At 42.4% G+C, this 20,206-nt stretch overlaps 1 protein-coding gene across 12 annotated transcripts in view; it reads left to right on the forward strand.

Moving 5' to 3' along the window:
* Positions 1 to 17,996, forward strand: part of ZNF462 (zinc finger protein 462) — a 139,981-nt gene extending 121,985 nt beyond the window's left edge. For 8 of the 12 annotated variants that reach the window (XM_047698959.1, XM_047698956.1, XM_047698962.1 and 5 more), the window contains 3 exons: positions 9,396 to 9,528; positions 13,836 to 13,959; positions 15,178 to 17,996. In XM_047698959.1, coding sequence (XP_047554915.1) covers positions 9,396 to 9,528; positions 13,836 to 13,959; positions 15,178 to 15,385 — 465 coding nt within the window. In that variant the 3' untranslated portion in view covers positions 15,386 to 17,996. Of the gene's footprint in view, positions 1 to 3,094; positions 3,180 to 9,395; positions 9,529 to 13,835; positions 13,960 to 14,225; positions 14,500 to 15,177 lie in introns of those variants that run through there. The other 4 variants (XR_007122153.1, XR_007122154.1, XR_007122155.1 and 1 more) reach the window with 4 other exon arrangements.
* Positions 17,997 to 20,206: the final 2,210 nt, after the last annotated feature.

The raw sequence follows: 20,206 nt of genomic DNA on the forward strand, positions 1-20,206 counted from the left end.
AACTTCTGAATTCTATCTGCGAAGCCTGGAGACCTCAGGAATGTCTCTGTCAAGTTGCCACACTCTGTCATTCATGGACTGGGCAGAATCCCGGTCCTGCAGGAAGGATCCTTGAAGTCAAATATCCCCTTCTAGTTAAGAACCAGATCCTCGCCTGTGCTGGATGCATGCTGCCCCGTTTATCCTCAGAAGCCCGGGTGCAGTAGAAGAGGGATGAGCGCAGCCCTCGTGGTGAACATGACACAGCATCTTTGTCTTCCTAGACCTTTATCTTCACACCAGTGACCAAAGACTCACTTGCAGTCTCTTGGAATCTAAATAGTACAGGCGATTTAAAATTTTATTTTTCATCCTTCAGTTCTGTTCTTTTCGATCTCACTAGCTCTTCTAGAGACAGACTGCTCTATGCCTTCAATCCCTCCCTCCTACCTTCCCTCCCTCTCTTCATACGCGCTTACCCACAGACACACACATACACTCTGAAGCCGTCAGTAGCACCGTTTGTTAGTAATGCTGGTGAGAGATGAAGACAACATTTTTGAGGACCTTAAAGTCATGAAGAAGAAGAAAAAAACAAACCTTCCCCTTCTCACAGTTAAAAAACCCATTTTTTTAAAGAAAGTTTTTAAGTGTATGCGGTACCTTGTTAGTGTTCTTTATAGTTCTGGAGTCTCTTTGCTAGTTTAAGGAACATAAAAATATATTATCTCTAACTTGGTTTGCTCATAAAATTGTCATGTTCGCTATATTAAATTTAGAAGGATAGTCTATTCAGGCAATACACATTCACTAATTGAATTTACTTTGAAATGTTTTTAATTTTTTATACAAATGGAGCCTCAGGCGGCCAAACTCAAAGGAACTCTCGTATCTCTTACTCTTACTCTTTGCCGGTTTGGGGGAAGCAGCACGACCTTAAGCTCAGGAGGCATCACCAACATTTCAGTTATGCCAATAAAATTGTTCAATTTTCTGGACTAGTAAAATCCACTGTGGCAGAAGAGTCCCATAGAACATTTGTGTCCAGCAAAAGAAATGAGAAGAAAGAAAACAAAAGAACCTTCCCTCGATTCCATATTATAAAACACACCTTTGGCCACATGTTGTGGGACTGCGTTTAAGTTTGAAACTGAGTGCGAGCAGCTTTATCTTGATCGACTGAGGATTGATCCAAGCTGGAGGTTTCTCCTGAAGATTACATCACCTCAGTTCCGCTTTTCGTTACAGTAGTCTTGCTTCTTGATTTGTTGACCACAGCCCCCGTTTCTTTCATGGATTTTGGACATCAGAAGTAGATGAGGAAAGGGGTCTGACCATTTTTCGGAGGGATGTGCCTGGTTGAACCTTGCATGGTATTTTTTTAAGTACACATTTTTTAAGTATTTTTTAAGTACAAAGATGGTCTTTGCCTGTAACTTTTGAAATTATCCACTAAACTCTCCAAACTGAACGGCTCCTGCTGAAACTTACACTCGAGTCTCCATCTTGCCATTGGATGCAACGTCCTTAAAATGGAAACCGTGTTATTTATCTGTCTTTTCTTCCAAAATCTAGTCATGGTACCCTACATACAGTAAAGTATCTGATAGCTGTTTGCTAAATAAATATACAAAATTACTTTTCAAATCAAATATTTTAAATATCCTGTTTGTTCATATAAGCAAGATGTGGCAGCACCAGCCACACCTTTGCCCTCTGGGTTTCAAGTTCAGGATATTCATAACAGCTCTGTTGGCCAGCAACAGAGTTCTTTGACTTTCTTAATGATGCCTTTCCCTGGGCTTTCTTGAGTACTGGTCACTGCAGTTATCCTGAGATGCTCAAAATGACTTGGTTTTGTCTGGGCTTCTGCTAAGTTAGGTCAGCAGAAGCATGTTTTCTGCTTCTGGCTTAGTAATTACAAAAGAAAGTAGATATTCCCCTTGACCTCTGTGCTCTGTACCTTCCTGGGTACTCTTCCAACCTCTATTCTCACTGTTCTTAGAAAGGTTTTTATTTTGAAGAAAAATTCTCAAAAGATTCTACTCCTCTATTCATCAAATTTTGCAACATTACAGTCACAGTACTTTTTTCTGCTGCCTTCTTGTGTTCAGTTGGTATCCCGTGGGTAATTTTTACATATTTTGTACATAATTTTGCATTTCTGCAGATGATTTGCATAATAATGGGGAAGCTGGAGCCTTGTCCTCTGAAGATGTGAGTTCTAATCCTGGCTTTATCACTTAGCTTCTTGTGTGTTGCTTCCCTTATTTGCAAATATAAAAGGGAACACATCTCTCTCCGAGTAGCCATAAAGGTTAAGTGACCACGTGAAAACGACTAGATTAACTTTTAGCACATAATAGATATTTGGTAAGAACTGAAAATCTTTTAGAAAATGTTCAGTCTTATTAGCAAGCAAATTTTTATCACTGGGTATGACATTATGAAGTTCTTTATACTCTATGATCTCCCGTGGTTTTTATGTTACTAGTAAATTCAGCATTACTGTGAAAAACAGCATTACTGTATGTCAGTGAGATGACCGATCTAATACTCTATACTGAGCATATAAAGCTAAATAGGAAATAGTTGCTACCTTGGAAGAATTTATAACCAAGGAGGGGAAACAAACTTAAATAAAAGAACCACAAGCCAGCATGTTAAGTGCTTGATAAAGGTACCTGCAAAATAAGGCGGCAGCACAGCATATATGGTGTCATGGCTTATCTCCCATAGAACTTTAATACACTTAGCTGAATATCCCTTCTAAAAGCTTTTATGAGAGCTCTGATTGAAAGGCTCTGATCCGATAATTCAAGATTTTTACCTGCACCTTGGATCGTCTTCCTCCAAGAAATCGTAGAGATGATGTTTTGCTTCCTCCTGATTTCATTCCCATTCTGACTTTCCAAGGTAGGTAGAGATCGCTGGGTCGACCACCTGATAGTGTAAGTTAGAGGTTGGCAAACCCTGGTCCATGGACCAAATCCGGGCCCCTGCCTGTTTTTCTGTGACCCACCAGTTAAGAAGGGTTTTGACATTTTTTAATGGTTGAAGAAAATCAAAAGAGTACTATTTCATAACGTGAAATTATATGAATTTCAAACTCCAGTGTCCGTCAATGCGGTGGTCTTGGAACACAGCCGTGCTCATCCATTCCCATACTGTCTGTGGCCGTTTTCAAGCTGCAGCAGCAGGTGAGTCGCTGTGACAGAAACTAGACGGTCCAGAAAGCCCAGAATACTTGCTTATCTGGCCCTCTGCAGAAAGTGTGCCCACCCGTGCCGTAAGGCCTTTAAAATCTTTGCAGCGCTACACATCCTCGGCATGGGCCTGAGATGGGCATTTCTGATGTACAAGGCAGTTTCTCCGTATTCTCTGGTGTCACTTTTTCTGCAAATAAAAAATGTTCCCTCTGGCCTTTCTTTTTAACATGAACAGGCAGTATTAGGTGATGTGCTCAGCCTGACAGCATGTCCCTTTGAAGGTACAGATGTTAAGTGAGAAGCGGGGAGAGCTCTGGAAACACGGAGGGATTCTTCTTGATCACAGTCTCCCCCATTTAATGTCGGCTAAGTAATGTGAGGACAGGGGTGTCCGGTTTCCTGCTTTCGTTAGCCAGCGAGTTCGCACGAATCTTTCCTGTAAGACTGGGTTTGCCGCCGCAGTATGAAAATGTATGTTCAACTTGGTAGTATTTGTAAATCATGGAATGCTTCTCCCATAGAATAAGCCTCAAGTATGGAAATTCGTTCATATGCTAGGGAAATGCATTCACTCTGCTGCATGGCTACAAACCAAGACGCAAAAGGACACACACAGGTGTGGAGCTTGACTACCGAGCGTGAGCTCAGAAGGGCTGACAGTGTCGGCTCTCCAGTGTTAACGGGGAGAGCTTCTTGCTGGTTGTTGGCACTTCTTCCCACATTCTTAGGGGCAAGTGGCCTTCACAGGGGACTTTGGATTTGCAGGCAATCACAAGTAACTTTCACGAGATATAAGGCTCTCTGTATAGTTTTAGAGTCCAAGGGATTTTGTATTTGAACAGTCCAACCTTCAAATACGCATACTGTTACTTCTGCCTTCCAGAGCCTGCGAGGAGCCAGATTCTAAATCTCAAACTCTTAGCTTTGCTGTTTCTCCCTCTCTTGTGGGCCTTTTGGGATACAAGGTAATACATTTCTGTGTACCTCCAGAGAAAGAAAGGACTTTCCCTCAGTGTGTCCTCTGCACCAGATACCCACCAATCTCCAGGTCCAGAAAGTAACTCACTGCTATGATCACTGTAGAAGCCAACCCAGACATCAGTTGGAACTTGAATAAAAGTCCGTGGCCTTTGACTTTGATCCTATAATTTCACATCTGGCAATATAGCCTATAAAATTAAAGCTAAACGTGAAAGAAATTGTATAATTTATATATAGTAAGATTTATTGTTGGTTCTTAACAGTGAAAAGCCAGGGATAGCCAAAGGTAAACTCATGGGAGGAGTCAGGTAAACTATAATCTTATTTACTTGATAAGATACATACGGAGTGATTAAAAATGATATTTATACAGAGAATGGTATTTATACCATGCCAGGCATAAAAAGAGGTAGGATACCCACTTGTGTGTTTTAATACAATTTCAGCAATTAAATACCCTATGCATGGAGAGCAGGATTACAGAAGTACAATACCTTGTTGACAGTCGTATGTGTAGGTAGTCAGACTTGAAGCTTTTTCTGCTCTCCAGTTATTCTTTGTGACATGTATAGGAACGAAAGATACACTACGTTGGAAGGAAAGCCTGTAGTAGGCAAGAGGTGAGCGCAGCAGCTGCTCTAACACATGGCCAGCCAGCTGCGAATGAGACGCAGAGTGTCTGTCTGTCCTCCTGGGGCTTGCAGTTCACTGGGGGGTGGCAGGCCATAAACAATCAACCCCTGAATGGGATGAATTATAAAAGGGGAGGGGAGAGCATGTGGAAGCGTAGTGTAAGGATAATTTACCCACAAGGAGTTTAGGGAAGGTCCCCCTGGTGTAGTGACACAGAAGCAGGGCTGGAAGACAGGAGTGACTGTGTGAACGAGGCAGAATTGCAGGCAGAGAAAGTGGCATGTGGAGAGAAAGGTCCATAGTCAAGAGCGTGGCGTATCCTGGAAACGTCAGTAAGTTCAGGGTGGCAGCAGTGGGCTGTAGAAGATGAGCCAGGGTAAGAAGAGCGTTGGCCATTTCTAACTACAGTGAGAAATTCAGATTTTATCCTGTCCTCAGGGCAAGCAGAAACTGACATGAGTAGATTTACATATTTATTTTTACTCTCAGACCACACTGGAGAATCAATGCAAGAAGGGGCAAGAAGGCATGCTGAGAAAGCTGCAAGGAGGGAGGGGGCGGGGAGCCTTATTCCAGGTAAGATGGTGGCTCCACGGTGCAGCAAGGGGGGGTACCTAGAGAGTAGGATGCCAAGTGAAACAAGTAACACCGAGAAGACAAGCACCAAATGATTTCACTTATATGTGGAATCTAAAAAACAAGCAAAAAGAAAAAGAAACAGACCCATAAGTATAGAGAATAAACTGATGCTTGCCAGGGAGGAGTGTGGTGGGGGATGGACACAGTGGGTGAAGGGGAGAGGGAGAGAGAGGCTCCTGGTTGGGGAATGACCGTTGCAGGGACGGGGGGAACAGGATGGAGACTACAGTCAATGGTACTGTAATAGTGATGCATAGTGTTTGGCAATAGCCACACTGGTGGTGAGCAGAGCTTACTGTAGAGACCGGTCACTAATGGTATGCCCAAAACTAGTATACATTCTGTGTTGGCTGTATCACAATTTTTAATATCACTTTTTTAAATGAATATGATAAAGTCCTACTATCTTTGAGAAATAATTAAAATTCCAAATAATAGTTCAAAAAAATTTTTTTAATGCAGGAGGGGGCCCCTGGGGTAGCTTAATCAGTTAAGCATCTGACCCTTGGTTTCAGCTCAGGTCATGATCTCAGGGTTGTGGGACCAAGCCCCACGTGGGGGCTCAGCAAGGAGTCTGCTCAAGTTTCTCTTTCCCTCTCCCTCCACCCCTGCATTCACTTGCTCTCTCTCAAATAAATAAATCTTTCTTTTTTTCTTTTTTTTAAGATTTTATTTATTTATTTGACAGAGATCACAAGTAGGCCGAGACTCAGGCAGAGAGAGAAGGGAAGCAGGCTCCTCGCTGAGCAGAGAGCCCGATGCGGGGCTCCATCCCAAGACCCTGAGATCATAACCCGAGCTGAAGGCAGAGGCTTTAACCCACTGAGCCACCCAGGCGCCCCAAATAAATCTTTTAAAATAGATGAATGAGTGAATGAATGAATGAATGAATGCAGAAGGAGTCTTCCTTTTGTATTAAGATTAATACCGCATGGCTGATTGGGGATTTAAAGTTTAGGAAGAGCCCAACACTATAAACAGTTTTTCTTTTAAAATCTTCTAATTAGGGGTGCCTGGGTGGCTCAGTGGGTTAAGCCGCTGCCTTCGGCTCGGGTCATGATCCCAGGTCCTGGGTTCGAGCCCCGCATTGGGCTTTCTGCTCAGCGGGGAGCCTGCTTCCTCCTCTCTCTCTGCCTGCCTCTCTGCTTACTTGTGATTTCTGTCAAATAAATAAATTAAAAAAAAATCTTCTAATTAAGTGGCAAGATTTTTAGTTTTTAGTGTACTAAATCTTTTAATTACCTAACAAAGCCTTTAGAAATCTCCAGGACTGATAAATCCTGGGTTAGCCCTGGATGAACGTCATATCGCAGAAATATCATATATTCTTTTAAAATTGTGCAGAACCCAAGATGTTTCCCAATGAAGGAATGATGGTAATGGGAAAATGAAAAACCCAGAAGGGGGAAAAGAAAAAAATAACATTTGGTTTTGTGACAGATCTCCTTCTGTCACCATGAGCTCCTTGAGAAGCAGGGGCTTCTATACCTTGTGTGGGGCCCGGGCGGGGAGGACGTGGAGGTATCCTTGTGGAAGGAAGGAAGGAAGGAAGGAAGGAACAAATAAGTGAACAAATGAATACGTATGGATTAAAGAAGGTGTTTGAGGATCTTCTTGACCTTTCTTGGTTTGGTTATTTTCATTTCCTGGCAGGGGCCGCCACTCACACCTCTTACACACACCTGCTGATGCCCCAGCTAGAGATGGAAAGTGGAGGGAGAAGGTCAGAAAAGGCTCCCTTCTATGTATTGGTCACTTAAGGATGTGTTACTTCACACATATTTCAAAGTTAGGTAAATTGGAACCTTGCCTCATTTTCCTGAAAAACTGGCAACCCAGAAAACTTTTATTCAAATATTTGTCATAAATGCTATTTGGTTAAAATGTAGAGTTTGTGGCTAAACATAACTTCATAAATATGCATTTACGATGCTTGTTATAAGCGTTTCCAAAAGCCAAAATTGGAAAAGGCCACATTCCCAGAAAGGAGAAGGAAACTGCATTTTGGGGAACTGTTGTGCTTCAGGTAGTGTGCTGACCTACCCTTTTACGAATGGGGACACGGAGGATGGATGTTGAGCAACTTACCCACAATCATGTGGTTAATAATGACAGACTCTGAACTTGAACTCAGATCTGTCAGACTTCAAAGCCCATCCATGCTCCTTGTGCTCTTTTTGCTTTTATGTCATAAAAACAAAGAAAAGTCAATATGGGTCTGTAGGAGTAAGGCATAGTAGAAAAATCCAGATAGGAAGGTGCTGTAAGCAAAAGCTCTTTGAAGACTGTTCCTGTGAACTCTGAGGAGGGAGGAAAGAGAAATAAAGATTCTGAACTCGACTCTTCTTCCTTGTCGGCACCTTCGTCTGTAAATTTTTAATTTTAATTAATTTTGCAAATCACCAAAATAAGATGTTGCCTTCCCTGAGCGCTTAGCATTGAGGTCTGCAGAAACATCTCTCCGTCCTCATGTTGACTTATTCTCGGAGTCCAGTGTTAACTGATTTCACGGACTGCATTATTACAGTTAGACCAATCCATTGTTTCTCTCATTTTAAAAGAGCTTTTATCCTGAGTTTTCTTCCTCCTTTTAAATGCTGCCTACCTTCTACAGGATGTTGTTAGGGCAATATTAAGTCTTTTCTCAGGACTGTCTTATTGGCCCTGGTACTCTGAGTCTCTTTCACTACCATTTGTCACAGTTGATGAGGATGTTCCCATCTGCCAGGCATATGGAATTGGTGGTGCTCAGCAAATCTTTGTTCCAGTCTGGTCCCAGAGGGTATTTTGGGATTATCTTGTAAATTCTCCCTTTCCTCTCCTGTGCCCTCAATATGTTCTATCTATATTGTAGCAGCTATGGAAATCTACCTTGGAGTCTGATTAATAATGCCTGCTTTCCCACTTCAACTAAATTGTGAGGCTCTGGAGGCCAGGACTGGGTCTCTTTCATCTTTGTGGGTCCCTTTCTTGACCCCCAACAGGGGGAGCACAGCACCTTCCACAGAGGAATAAGCCCATCACCGTTGACTGTGGGCTGGTGACATTGTGTAGGCTTGAGTCCATGCTAACCTGTCATTCCTAATAATTCTATACACACAGCTGGAGAGGTTCTGAAAATAGATCAGTCAAGAAGGTGAATTTTGTGCTACTGCCAATGTGAGACCCCTAAACATAGCCTCATTATAAAGTTTTCCCAGTGTGGATTTCCCTTGGGCATTATTTGGAAGAAAGCGTGGATTCCCACATTATTCTAACCATGTTTTACATAAATAAAAATCAGCCATAGTTAACACTTAGAGGGCTTTTAGGGGTTACTCTAGATTTTTTTTTTTTTTTTTTTTTTTTTTTTTTTTAGGTAATCCCAGCCTTAATCGATAGGTTATGGTCAGCTTCAAAAACAGTAATACTCACAGTAACGGTGTTGTCTTCCATATATGGAGTTGGGAGTCCGATAGTTGTCATCTGGCTTAAGCTGGGGCACCACAGCCCCACAGCCTCCAGACTGATAAGATCATGTAGAAGAAGGTTGTGACTCTCATGATAGTTTTCAGGATACTCACAGAGCCTTTTCGCCTCCAGAGGTATTTGAAATTTGGTAGTTTACAAAAGTTACACCTTTGAATTCAACTCAAAAAGCATTATTGGACACCTACTCTGTACCCCAGGCTTTGTGATACTTTGATTTCCTGCCAGCTGGAGCTCGTGTTTTTTGCTGCATATGGTAAGAAAGGTCCAATATTCCTTTAAAAATGTTGGAACAAGAGGGTAAAGGACAGATCCACCCCTGGAACAGCCCAAGGGAAGAAAAGAGCCTCTTGGGCACTGGTGTTGTTTGGTCCTGGTTCCAAAAACACGGTCAAGGGAAAGTGGTGGTGGAAAAATCTCTCCCCCAGGGAGAGCCCTGTTCGGTCTGTGGCTCATGATTCTATTATTCATTTGGACCTTTTTCAGGTGAGCCGTAATTTTGAGCTGGTTGGACGGGTTAACTTGGATCAGCTGGAACAGATGAAGGAAAAGATGGAGAGCTCCAGCAGTGAGGATGAGGACAAGGAAGAAGAAATGAGCAGCAAGGCTGATGACAGAGGTTAGTCTCAGCCCTGCCCTTGGAGGCCCAGATGGCATCTAGCACGTCCATGGTGAGACAGAAGGGAGGCAGAAGGTTGTTGGAGGAGAAGCAGAAGGAATGATCCTTCTTAGTTAAGTAGCAGAACAGACTGACTTAAGAAACATGTCAGGGGCCATCTTCATAAACAATTACCAGCTATAGGAACTCCAAGGAAAACAGACATTTTCTAACTATAGCTATATGTTTGTAAAAAAAATACATGGGGATGATTTGTTTTTAATAAGGAAAACTGGTGTCTAGGGAATCTTCACAGTAAGGACAGGCAGACAGTGAGACAGGACACTGTAAAGCTGTGGGGGAATGTGAAAGAAGTTTCTGTTGGGCACTTAGGTAATATTACTGCTGCTGGGGGTAAAATTGAAGCTGGGGGGCAGGGGAGCCTGCAAAAGACTTGAGCCCTGGGCTTTTCTAGAAGTCCCTCTGCCTGGTTCCTTAACCCCTTGCTCCTCTTTTTGCCCTGTGAAGAGGGAAAAAGAGGCCAACAGTTTTCATTCAACCACGTGTTTATAGGGAAAGGTTTTGTGGGATTTTTGTACTAGTTTTCCAGTTTCCTCTGAGTCTATAATTACTTTCAAAGTAAAGTTTTTCAGAAGTATATTTAGCTGTAGACATACATTTATATGGTCTAGAGTTGGTGTTCAGTATTGTTCAGCATAGCACATTGTGGAAATCCTGGGACAGTGCATATCAGAATATGGGTTTGGGATCTGTTAGGTTGGTCATGGCAGATTCATCAAAAGCACGTGGATAACAAACGTGAAAAATAAGCATAGATACGAGAAGAACAATGTTAGTTACCAGCATCGAGCTTCCTTACGTGCCAGATCCAGTGTTGGTGGGTTTTATAGAACCCTTTTTCTTTCATCTTCTATAATGTAAATGGTTCTGCATTTGGCCGCTGGGATCTGGCTCCCAGTTATGTTACTAAACTAGCTCCATGACTTTGGATAAAGTGTTTTATCCCGGGTGCATTCATCATCTAAAACAATAACAACACCTACCTCTTAGAGTTGTGGAAGGCTTGGATGAGATCATGTACAAGACACCAGCCCAGTTCCTGAAAGTAACCACCACATAAATGATAACCCTGCAATGTACATGGTATTATTAGCATTTTACAAATGGGGAAATAAAGACCCAGAACATTTAAGCACTCAAAGGAAAGGAAAAAAAATCATACCTTGGAGACTGAATTTGGGTCTTTTGGCTCCAAAGGCAAGATCTCTGCACTACATTCCCAGTCCACGTCCCCAACCCCTTCGGCAGTGGAATGTTCTTCATCGCAGGGGACCTAACTGTGAATCCCCTTTGGGCCTCACTCTGAGGTATGCTTCTACAGAGTATCTTTGTTTTTCCTCCTTGCTCCGTCTGCAGGCCTAAGAAATCCTGGTTGGTGGCCATTACCCTCAAAGGTTCTCCCCGTCCTTTTTCCTGACCTGCCCCACTCCCACTCCATTCCTACCATGACACCATAGCAGGAGACCACAGGTTTGCAATGTGAGGGGCCAATTAGGCCCCTCAACCCGCCCCCTCCCCTGCCCCAAGACAACAGCAGGGACTGCCGGCTCTTCAAAGCCCCTGTGCCCATGGTCAGCCTGAAAAATGAACTGATGGAGAACACAGCCTGCCCTTGTCAAGTCACAACTTTTATTAGGAGAGGCCATAATGATCCATTTCTTGCAAGGAAAATGGCTATGATCTAAGGAAGCATGGTTCCTATTTTTCTCTCTCTCTTTTTTTTTAACATTTTACAAATATGTTCTTAGTGATGAATTCTTTAACGTCTGTGCACTGTTACCAGAGTTCTCTGGAAGAGGATGCTTTTGACAGAGGGTACAGAGGCTCCTTTTGCTTCATGATGCTCTGTGCCCTGCTGTTCCTCTCCAGGAAATAAATTATTCCTCGTTGGATGCTATGACTTTTTTAAATCTCTGAAGCTGAGCACATACGATTTTAGAGGTTATAAGCACGGCAGAGGCAAGAACCCCTTTTAGTCCTCCCCTCCTCTGTGATTCCTCCGAAGGGAAAGCATCGTAAATTAGAAAAATAGATGGCTGTTAGGGATGGGGGCACCAGGCAAATTCCCTTGCTTGCCTAGCTTGGCTGCGCCATTCGCAGGGGTACTGGGGCGTCAGACCAGTTCAGTTTTTGACTGGAAAGAATTTCATGGTGTCTGATTGCTTCTCACCGGGAAGTGTAGTGTCCACGTTCGTGAGCGCTAACCCCATAGGGAAAAAGTCTTGGGGTGGCGGAGCATGTATTCCTCTCTGAGGGTGGGGGATTTATGTGAATAACTCCTACTGATGCTAATGGGCTTTCCAAGCCTACCCCCCATCCCCCTCGTGATTCTTGAAAGAACAGCCTCCTTTGTCTCATCTCCTTTGAATCAATTTTCCACCATCTAGGTATATCCTTGCCAACAAGAAGAAATGGCACACAGTAGCCTCAGGGTGTTTTTGCCAGACGGTCTGTCTTCTAGGAGTAGAGCGGGAGGCGGCTTTAGCACAGCTCTCGGGAGTGATGGAGAGCTATTTGATGTGTGACAGGTAATGACTGGCCTCCTCCTTTGCGGATGAAACAGCATGAGCCACTGGAAAGAATACATGACTGCTTTCATGTTTCCTAAGGGTAAAGGAGCAAATGTGCCGGGAGCACGCCCCTCATTGGCAGTGTAGACTTCCATCAGGCGCACTCGGTCTGGGGGGCTCATGTCCTTGTAGCTCCCCCACTCCCCACGCCCTCTCCAGCAAGGGAACCGGAGACTGACCACGGCCACATCGCAGGTCCTGCCTAGGCAGCTCGGAGGGAATTTAAAAGAGAAGTGAGGCGTGAAGAAATCAAAATTAACCCAAGCAGAATCCTCCCCACCCCCTCTCATTATGCAGTTGGGAGGAGTCAGGAAGGCATTCTGTTGATTTCTTGCCCAAGATAATCCCTGCTAAGGAATTAATGCGCAGAGCAGATGGTGCTGTCTCATTTCCAATGAAAAGAATCAAGGAAGATAGTCTGTGCAATTATTTTTAATGGCTTGTGTGGTGATCTTCTTAATTTGTGAGAAAATGTTTCATCTTTTGTTAAAACTGGCCCCATTCACATAGCTTTTTGTGCTAAAGATTAAGGCAGCACAGAGACACCTATCCTGTTATCATCATCCTGAGGATCTTATTAGATGGAGTATTTCAACCAGGAGACACCCCCCTGTACTGTCTTGTATGTACAGGCACAGAGCGATCAGCTACAGAGAGATGATGGACATTTCCCTTCCCCTGCCTTGCCTTCACTGCGCAGCGTGGCTGCAGGCCCGTCTCGGTCCTGCCATTTATTCCCCTCAGGAAGATGGGCCCTCTGTGGTATAATGAAAGACGTACGGGCTTGGGACTCAGGAGAACACAAAGGCCATGTGAGCTCTCATCTTTGAGTTTGCCAGGAGGAGTGGTTTGTAAACAATTAGCTGGCCAATCCGCCGTTTTTCAGTCCCCTAGCATGTGCCCAGCGCCATGGAGAAAACAAAATGACAGTCAGTATTTGATGTTGACAACAGGCCTGTCCAGAAATGTCTATACCCCCACATTCACGAGTACCACTGACTGAGGGGTAGATGCCAGCAGCCGGCCAGGGTCCCTCACCAGCTCAGGACATATTTTCACACAACCAGCCTCCCTGTTGTCCAGGATTCCCGTTCACGCTAGGTTCTTTGCTCTCAGCTCTCATTCAGGGCCCGTAGCCACCCTGTGAGGTGTGGATTAGGACATCCGTGACAGGTGAGCGCAAGCTGTGAGCCCCCCGGCCTTACTTGGAACCAGCCGAAACTCTGAGGTCTGCTACGCGGAAGCTGGTCCAGTGTGTCTGTGTTCTTTTTAGTGAGCAAACATAAACCTCTGTGGGATAGGAAATGGATAGTCGCTAACCTGGGAGTCACTGACAGAGCATCTCCGAAGGAAGAGATGCAGCAGACAAACCTGCTGAGACACTATTGGGAGTTCTTCAGGCCAGAAGACCCCAGATTATTTGTGATGGGAGCAGCTGGGGCCGTGAGGAGGCATGGGGAGGCTGGGGGCCTGGGAACCAGGGGTGGTTCTTGAGAACTAGCCAAGAAACACCTCTAGGTGAGAAGCCGGGAGGAGAAAGAGTAAGGAATCTGGAAATGCCTTCACGGATGGTTTTACAAGTGCAGGTAGGAGAGGAGGTTTCCTAATGAATGTGGACTTAACCTCTTCTGCCCCCTCCCACAGCACACAGGTAACAATTCTGCTTTCTCCTCACAGATCTGATGAGATTTTCCGACCGTGGGGCTGCTATTAACACCGAGAAACGTTTTCCGTGTGAATTTTGCGGACGGGCATTTTCACAGGGCTCTGAGTGGGAAAGGCATGTGCTGAGACACGGCATGTAAGTTGAGCCATCCCAAGCCATCACTTGCCCAGAGAAGTGAGAAGTGGCAGGGAGATCAGGTTCTTTTTGTTTTGTTGTGGTTGTTGTTGTTTGTGGGGTTTTGGGGGGGGGGGGTTGGTTTTTTGTGGTGGTTGTTGTTGTTCCCCTGACAATCTGTAGACCCTTCCATCTGTGTCACACTTCTGGGCATGGGAGGAGAGGCAGCTGTCAGGAACTAGGTTTTGTTCTTTTTTGTTGATTTTTTTTTTTAAACGGTCACCCAGACACAAGTCAAATGAGGAAAAATCATCTTTATGAATGACAAATCCCACCCAAGTCCTCGCGTGGAAGTTTAGTGCTATTCTTCAGCCAGTGTCCCTTCAGCTTTCATTAGCGTGACATTCTCTGATAGAGCGTGGACCGGGGTCAAAAGATCTGGCTTCTGTTCCTGCCTCTGTGATGACTCATTCCCTGAGTGGCCTTGAACATGCCCTCGCACCTCTTGGTGCCTTCAGTGCTCTGCCTCGGGGACAGAGCCAGCTTCTGCCTGCCTCCCAGGTAGGTGGGAGCATACCCATAAAACACTTGCAAGATCCCTGAACATAAAATCGTCCTCTAGACAAGGCACTCTCAGCCCACAAGACAAAGAGAGAACCTAGGAGTTAGTACTCAAGTAGAAAATGCCCCGGAAACCCCAAGCATCTAAACTTCAGAGAAGATAACTAAACTTCCCAAGACATGAGTTCCATCTTCAGCTTTTTGCTCTTTGTTTCTAGGATTTGTTTCTGAACCTGTCCATTAAATCTTCACCTGAGTTCCTCTTTTTATTTAGTCTTACTTATTAAATATGGCCAGTCTCCAAGCTTGTGAGTTCCACCATTGAGCTTGAACAAAAAACGGTTCTTGCTACTACCACTTGTGACCTGTGACCAACCCAGTAGATGAGGGAACATAAAATAATTATGTTAATGCGTCCACATTACACATGGTGTAATTAAAACATAGTATAATAATGGATACTTTTATAGATTCACATCTTTAATAAGAGGCCAGAAAGACATGACCTAAGCATAACAGGTAGCAAAGATAAATCACTGACAGTTTAGTACTACATTCGTGGCATTTATGCAAAGGAAACCCCACGGTCTTTTTAGGAGCAGGGAAATAAGGACACTTTTTTGGTTAGTTAGAAAAAAAATGCATACTCACCTGTCTCTCCCATCCATGTTTTTCCAGGGCGTTGAATGACACCAAGCAGGTGAGCAGAGAAGAAATCCACCTGAAAGAGAGTGTGGAGGACAGTATTAAGATGCCCTCTATAGAGGAAAAGGAAGATGACGAGGCAATCGGGATAGACTTTTCCCTAAAGAGCGAAACAGTAGCCATTTGTGTAGTAGCTGCTGACAAATCTCTCCTGGAGAATGCAGAGGCCAAAAATGAATAAGTGTTTGGTGAAATTCTTAATCAAACCGTACTTGAACCGTGATGAGAAAGTGGGAGGGCCAGCTTGGGCTGAGAAGGGGGGGTGGACAGAAAAGAAGACAGAACAAAGCTGCTTTTTAGGACTGAACAATCTATTTTCAAAGCACTGGTACCTGTGTGAATGAGTATGTAAATTAAAGTTATTTAAATGGTTGGAATATGTGGCTCCTTTTCCATCACTACACCTTTTCTTCCGGATCTTCATCATGGAAGTGTCATTTGTTGTGGAATATGGAAGCACCTCCCGTGTGCACGGTGTGCTCTGTGGCGGTCTTGGACAGGATGTGGAAACAGAAGCTCCATGACAGTAGAAGACTTCTCTTAGGGGAACAACTTTTTGACGCACATCTTTTGGTGCGTTTTTCTAGTTTTAATACCTTAAGCTTTTTCAAGACCTAACTGCAGCCGCTTTGGGAAAAAACAAACAAACAAAAAAAAAAAAACACAAAAAAATCAAAAACAGAGAACAAAAAACTGCTTTGCATAAAACAGTCACCTGTTTCCTAGTACCTCAAACTTAACCAAGGGAATTCTCTGCATTTGTCAGTACTACCTGTCGTCGTCGTGGTTAAATGTAGAGAGAACTGCTGGGCAAGACGGTGAATGGAGAAAAAAAAAAGAGTTTTAAAGAAAGGAACACAAATTGTGCTTAAAATCCCCACGTGGGTTTTATTTCTTAAAATACTGTGATTTTTTTAATTATTTTAGTAAAAAACAAAACAAAAAAAAGAAACAGACTTTAATTATTAGATAACTGTTTGTGAATTGTCATCCTTTATTCCAGGTAAGCTGTTTATTAGTGTTCAACTATAATTTAGAATTTGGTAGATTCATGTGAGCTAATTTTACGGTGACTGTGGAGTTTTGTTTGCCATATGTTTATTTTCTATCAATTTGAGTGTTACAAACACAGCACAATTCAGTTTTCACATAAATTGTTTTTTGTGTGCGTGTTATTGTTTTAATTTGGGGGCAAGGGATAGTTTTTTTTTTTTGTGAATAGGAATGTTTTTATTTTAAAACATGGAAATAACAAAGAGGTTAACTTTTTTTTCTCTTAATTTAACTAAAGAACCAAACTTTTTGGCACAGCTATGCAGCTTGTGGGCCAGATGAGGAAGTCCTCTTCACCCTTTTGTTGCTCGTCAAATTAACACATTATCCGTCTCACACAAATAATTTGTTAGAATGGGCTGGCTTTTGTGTGTGATTTTGAAATCTGTGTTCTGTTTTTGTTTGCATTGTGTTTGGGGGAGGGTTTTTCATTTATTTTATGGGACAGGGGATGTGCTAGAATCCCATCCCTTTGGTGAGAGTGGACAAGAAATACTTATATCCTACAAGGAGCCTGGAGAACTACTTTTTTTTTTTTTTTTTAATCTAGCTGCCAGCTGCTCTGTTTCCCCATATTAGCTTTTTCAGGAGGGAGCAGCTTAGACTAAATCTAAGTCTACATTTATAATATGTTCTGATTGTGAACAAAAGGTTTCATTCCAAAAAAGTAGAAAAGAACTTTCCTTGAAGCCTAGGTTATAGAGAAGCCTGTGTGTGTGTGCTTTGATGCGTGTGTGCTCATGTGCGTGTGTGTGAGTCCTTTGGTTTTCATGTTTTGTTTTGTTTTTGTTTTTGTTTTACTTGGAAGGGTTGCGGGAGGGGGAGGGAAGAAAGGGACAGGGAATTGCTGAGATGACAGTGTCCCACACAGCTTCAAATAAAATCCATGGAAAGATATTGCATTTGTGGAATAAGTGCTTACTTGAAAAGCATGTTCTTCTTTTATTTTCTTGCTGTTAAGAAATTTTATTTGTAGGGTGTTTGTTTTAATTTAATTTTTTTTTTTTTTAGGGATGGGGGCCATCATGTGGAAACCAGAAAATGGGGAAAGTGTGATCTAGACAAAGATAACATTTTGTGTCCATATTTGTTTTTAATTGGCCTCATTTCAAATGTATTAAACAGTTCCATACCTGGATTGGGTGTTTGTAATGGTTACCAAAAAAAAAAAAAAAAGAAAAAAAACAACAAACAAAAAAAAAAAGGAAAAAAAGGAAAAAAAAAGAAAGAAAAAGGAAAAAAAAAGAAAATAATTGTGACATGCTTTTATCACTACTTTATTTTTCAAATAACATGTAAATATTGTAATCCATTGGATTTTGTTTTGCTAACCTGTTAATAAAAATATGGGACCATTATCCTTTTAACAGGGCTAGAATGTCATTTTTTTTTTTGTTTTCAAACATACCTGATATTTTGTGGCCGCACATTTTGGATGCATTATTATAATTCTGTTGACTGTAATGACATAGAATTTACAACATTTTTTTTTTGTTTAATTTATACAGAGGACATTTTTTTTCAGAGCTTGAGAGAAGAAGATAAATAGCAAAATGAGAACCTGTTGACTCCAATAATCAGTGTTTCCCAATACTTGATAGGAGAGAGGGAGATTCTGAGTTCTTGAAGCCAAGGGTTTTAAAAACAACAAAAACACACAAGTAGGTTATTCAAGTTGTTTGCAACATACATTTTTGTAATGAAATGTGAGAAATTAATAAAGAATTTTTTTCACATGTGTCTATGTGCATCTGTTGTAGATCATTTACAGATATGACCACAGATATGAAATGTAGGAATAATAACATAGCGTTGCCTTCACTGCATGTACAGGAGAGCTAATTCAAGCCATTGAACCTATACAGGTATGGAAAACAAAGGTCATATTAAAGTGAGGTGTGAGCTGGGATTTTAAAAGTTAACATTTCTGCATCAGGTATGTATCACCAATTGGATTTTTATAGAGGAAGGTTTTCCATCAAAAATGTAAATCAAAATGGTGTGTGAAGGTTTAGAAAGAGGAAATACTAGTGATTAAATGTCATCTGCGGACCCTGAATCCATGGGGAATTATTTTAAGCCAACAGCAAGACAAAACCACTGCCATAAACTATCTTACTGTGCATCCTGCACTGGTAATTGTTACCGTTAAAATATTCTTTGAGCTACCCTGTTATAAAAACAAAGGAAAAATTAATAGGTCATGAAAACTAGAGGAAGAGTAAATTAAAATCAGCACCAACTGTTAAACTCAGAACTGATTTATACTGTCTTCACCAGGGTTAGAGGAAAGGTTCATTGATCTTTTGTCCAGAGCACATTCTAAAAATGTGGTCCTCACCCTTCTTTGTCCACTTTATCTCTTCCACAGAGGAAAATTTTTAAGATAAGTGTATAAAACAAAATGGGAAATAGAGAAGTCAGAACCTAAAGGAAAAAGGAGGATTGAGTAGCAACATAATTATAGTAGAGAACTGGCAAAAGTGCATCCCAAGAGGCCATGCATACGCTATGTATTTGGTTCAGAGCTTCATGGTAGGCAAAGCAATGAAAGATCAAGAATCACATTTCTAGTAAATTTATTACCAAATGCTCAAGAGATACTCAACCTTTTCTAAAACTACAAGTAGGGAAGTTTCTTCTATGTTTTTCTAAAGAAAGCAATGTAAAATTTGTCCCCTGCAAAACAGCTCTTACGGCCACCATCAAATATTTAATGAACAGTGTTTTTACTGAGTTGATGTCTAATCCATATTCTCACTTCGTTTTGTGGAAATGAAGTGGAATTTGCTGACAGGTTAGTCATGGTAGCGACTACAGCAAGGCAACTCCTTGGAACCCTAGAGGTACACCTCCATCTGCTACTGCCATCTGAACACAAGTCCTGGGATTATTGAGAGCTTTGGGTGATCTGCTTCTGTGCCTTACCCAGGAAGTAGCACACCTCACTTCTAGTCTTGCTGCAAGGGCTAGATCTAGCCTTTGTCTACCCGTATCCCCCAGGAACTTAATAGAAGTTTCCTTTGGAAACAGTAGGGGGGACAGAAACCCTCTATTCTTAAAGCACAAGATACTGGTCTCATCACCTATGCCCTTAACCAGTATTTTTGAGCAAATATTTGATGGTGGTCACTGCATAACAAATGGACCAACACGGCACCTTCTCCTGATACCTCATGAATGGTGAGGCCAGAGAGACAACGTGGGAAAAATGAGCAGCACAGGAGGTCTGGGACTTGTGAGACCACCAGCTACCTCTGTGGGTACTGGTAACCCTGGGAAAAGATGGCCTTGACTGTGAACACCTTTTCTCTGCCTAAAAGCTCACATTTGATTTATTGAAAGCATACGAGAAATTGGTTCCCCATACACATTTGGAGGGTCTTTAGCCCTGGGTTTAATAAACATGACTATAGGATGTGTTCTTCCCTTGTAACTCTATTTCAGGGCCAGGGGTGTGCTAGGGGACAGCACTCGGTCACAGACACTAAGATGCTTTGAGGTATTGTGCTCATTATTCCGTGAAAATGCCAGTTCTTTTCCAAACACCCTGCTCTGCACATGCCGTTCCCTCTGCCTTCAGTGAACTCCTTTTATTACCCGAAATTACCTGCCCTTTAAGACCTAGCCTCAATATAACTTCTGATGTGATGCCGTCCCTGACTCTACCGTCACCCTACTTATCACCTGTCCCCTGCCTTAATAAACACTTATTGAAGACTTCTCCCCACCCCACCCCCTGCTCAGACTTTAAGTAGCTGAGACACATTGCTGTCAGATGCAGCTAGCCTTTTTAAATTCAAATATATTCCTGTTGATACCAAGTGTTACTTCTCATCTGATTTGGCATCGACGTTACATTTTCTTTCGGAGCCTGAGATTGCTTTTTTAAATATCTAAGTAAAAATATGCAGTTTGGTAGATGAAAAATGTCTTTGTCTGAAACTCT

The sequence above is a fragment of the Lutra lutra genome, chromosome 13 (assembly GCF_902655055.1).
Source record: "Lutra lutra chromosome 13, mLutLut1.2, whole genome shotgun sequence".
Taxonomy (NCBI): domain Eukaryota; kingdom Metazoa; phylum Chordata; class Mammalia; order Carnivora; family Mustelidae; genus Lutra; species Lutra lutra.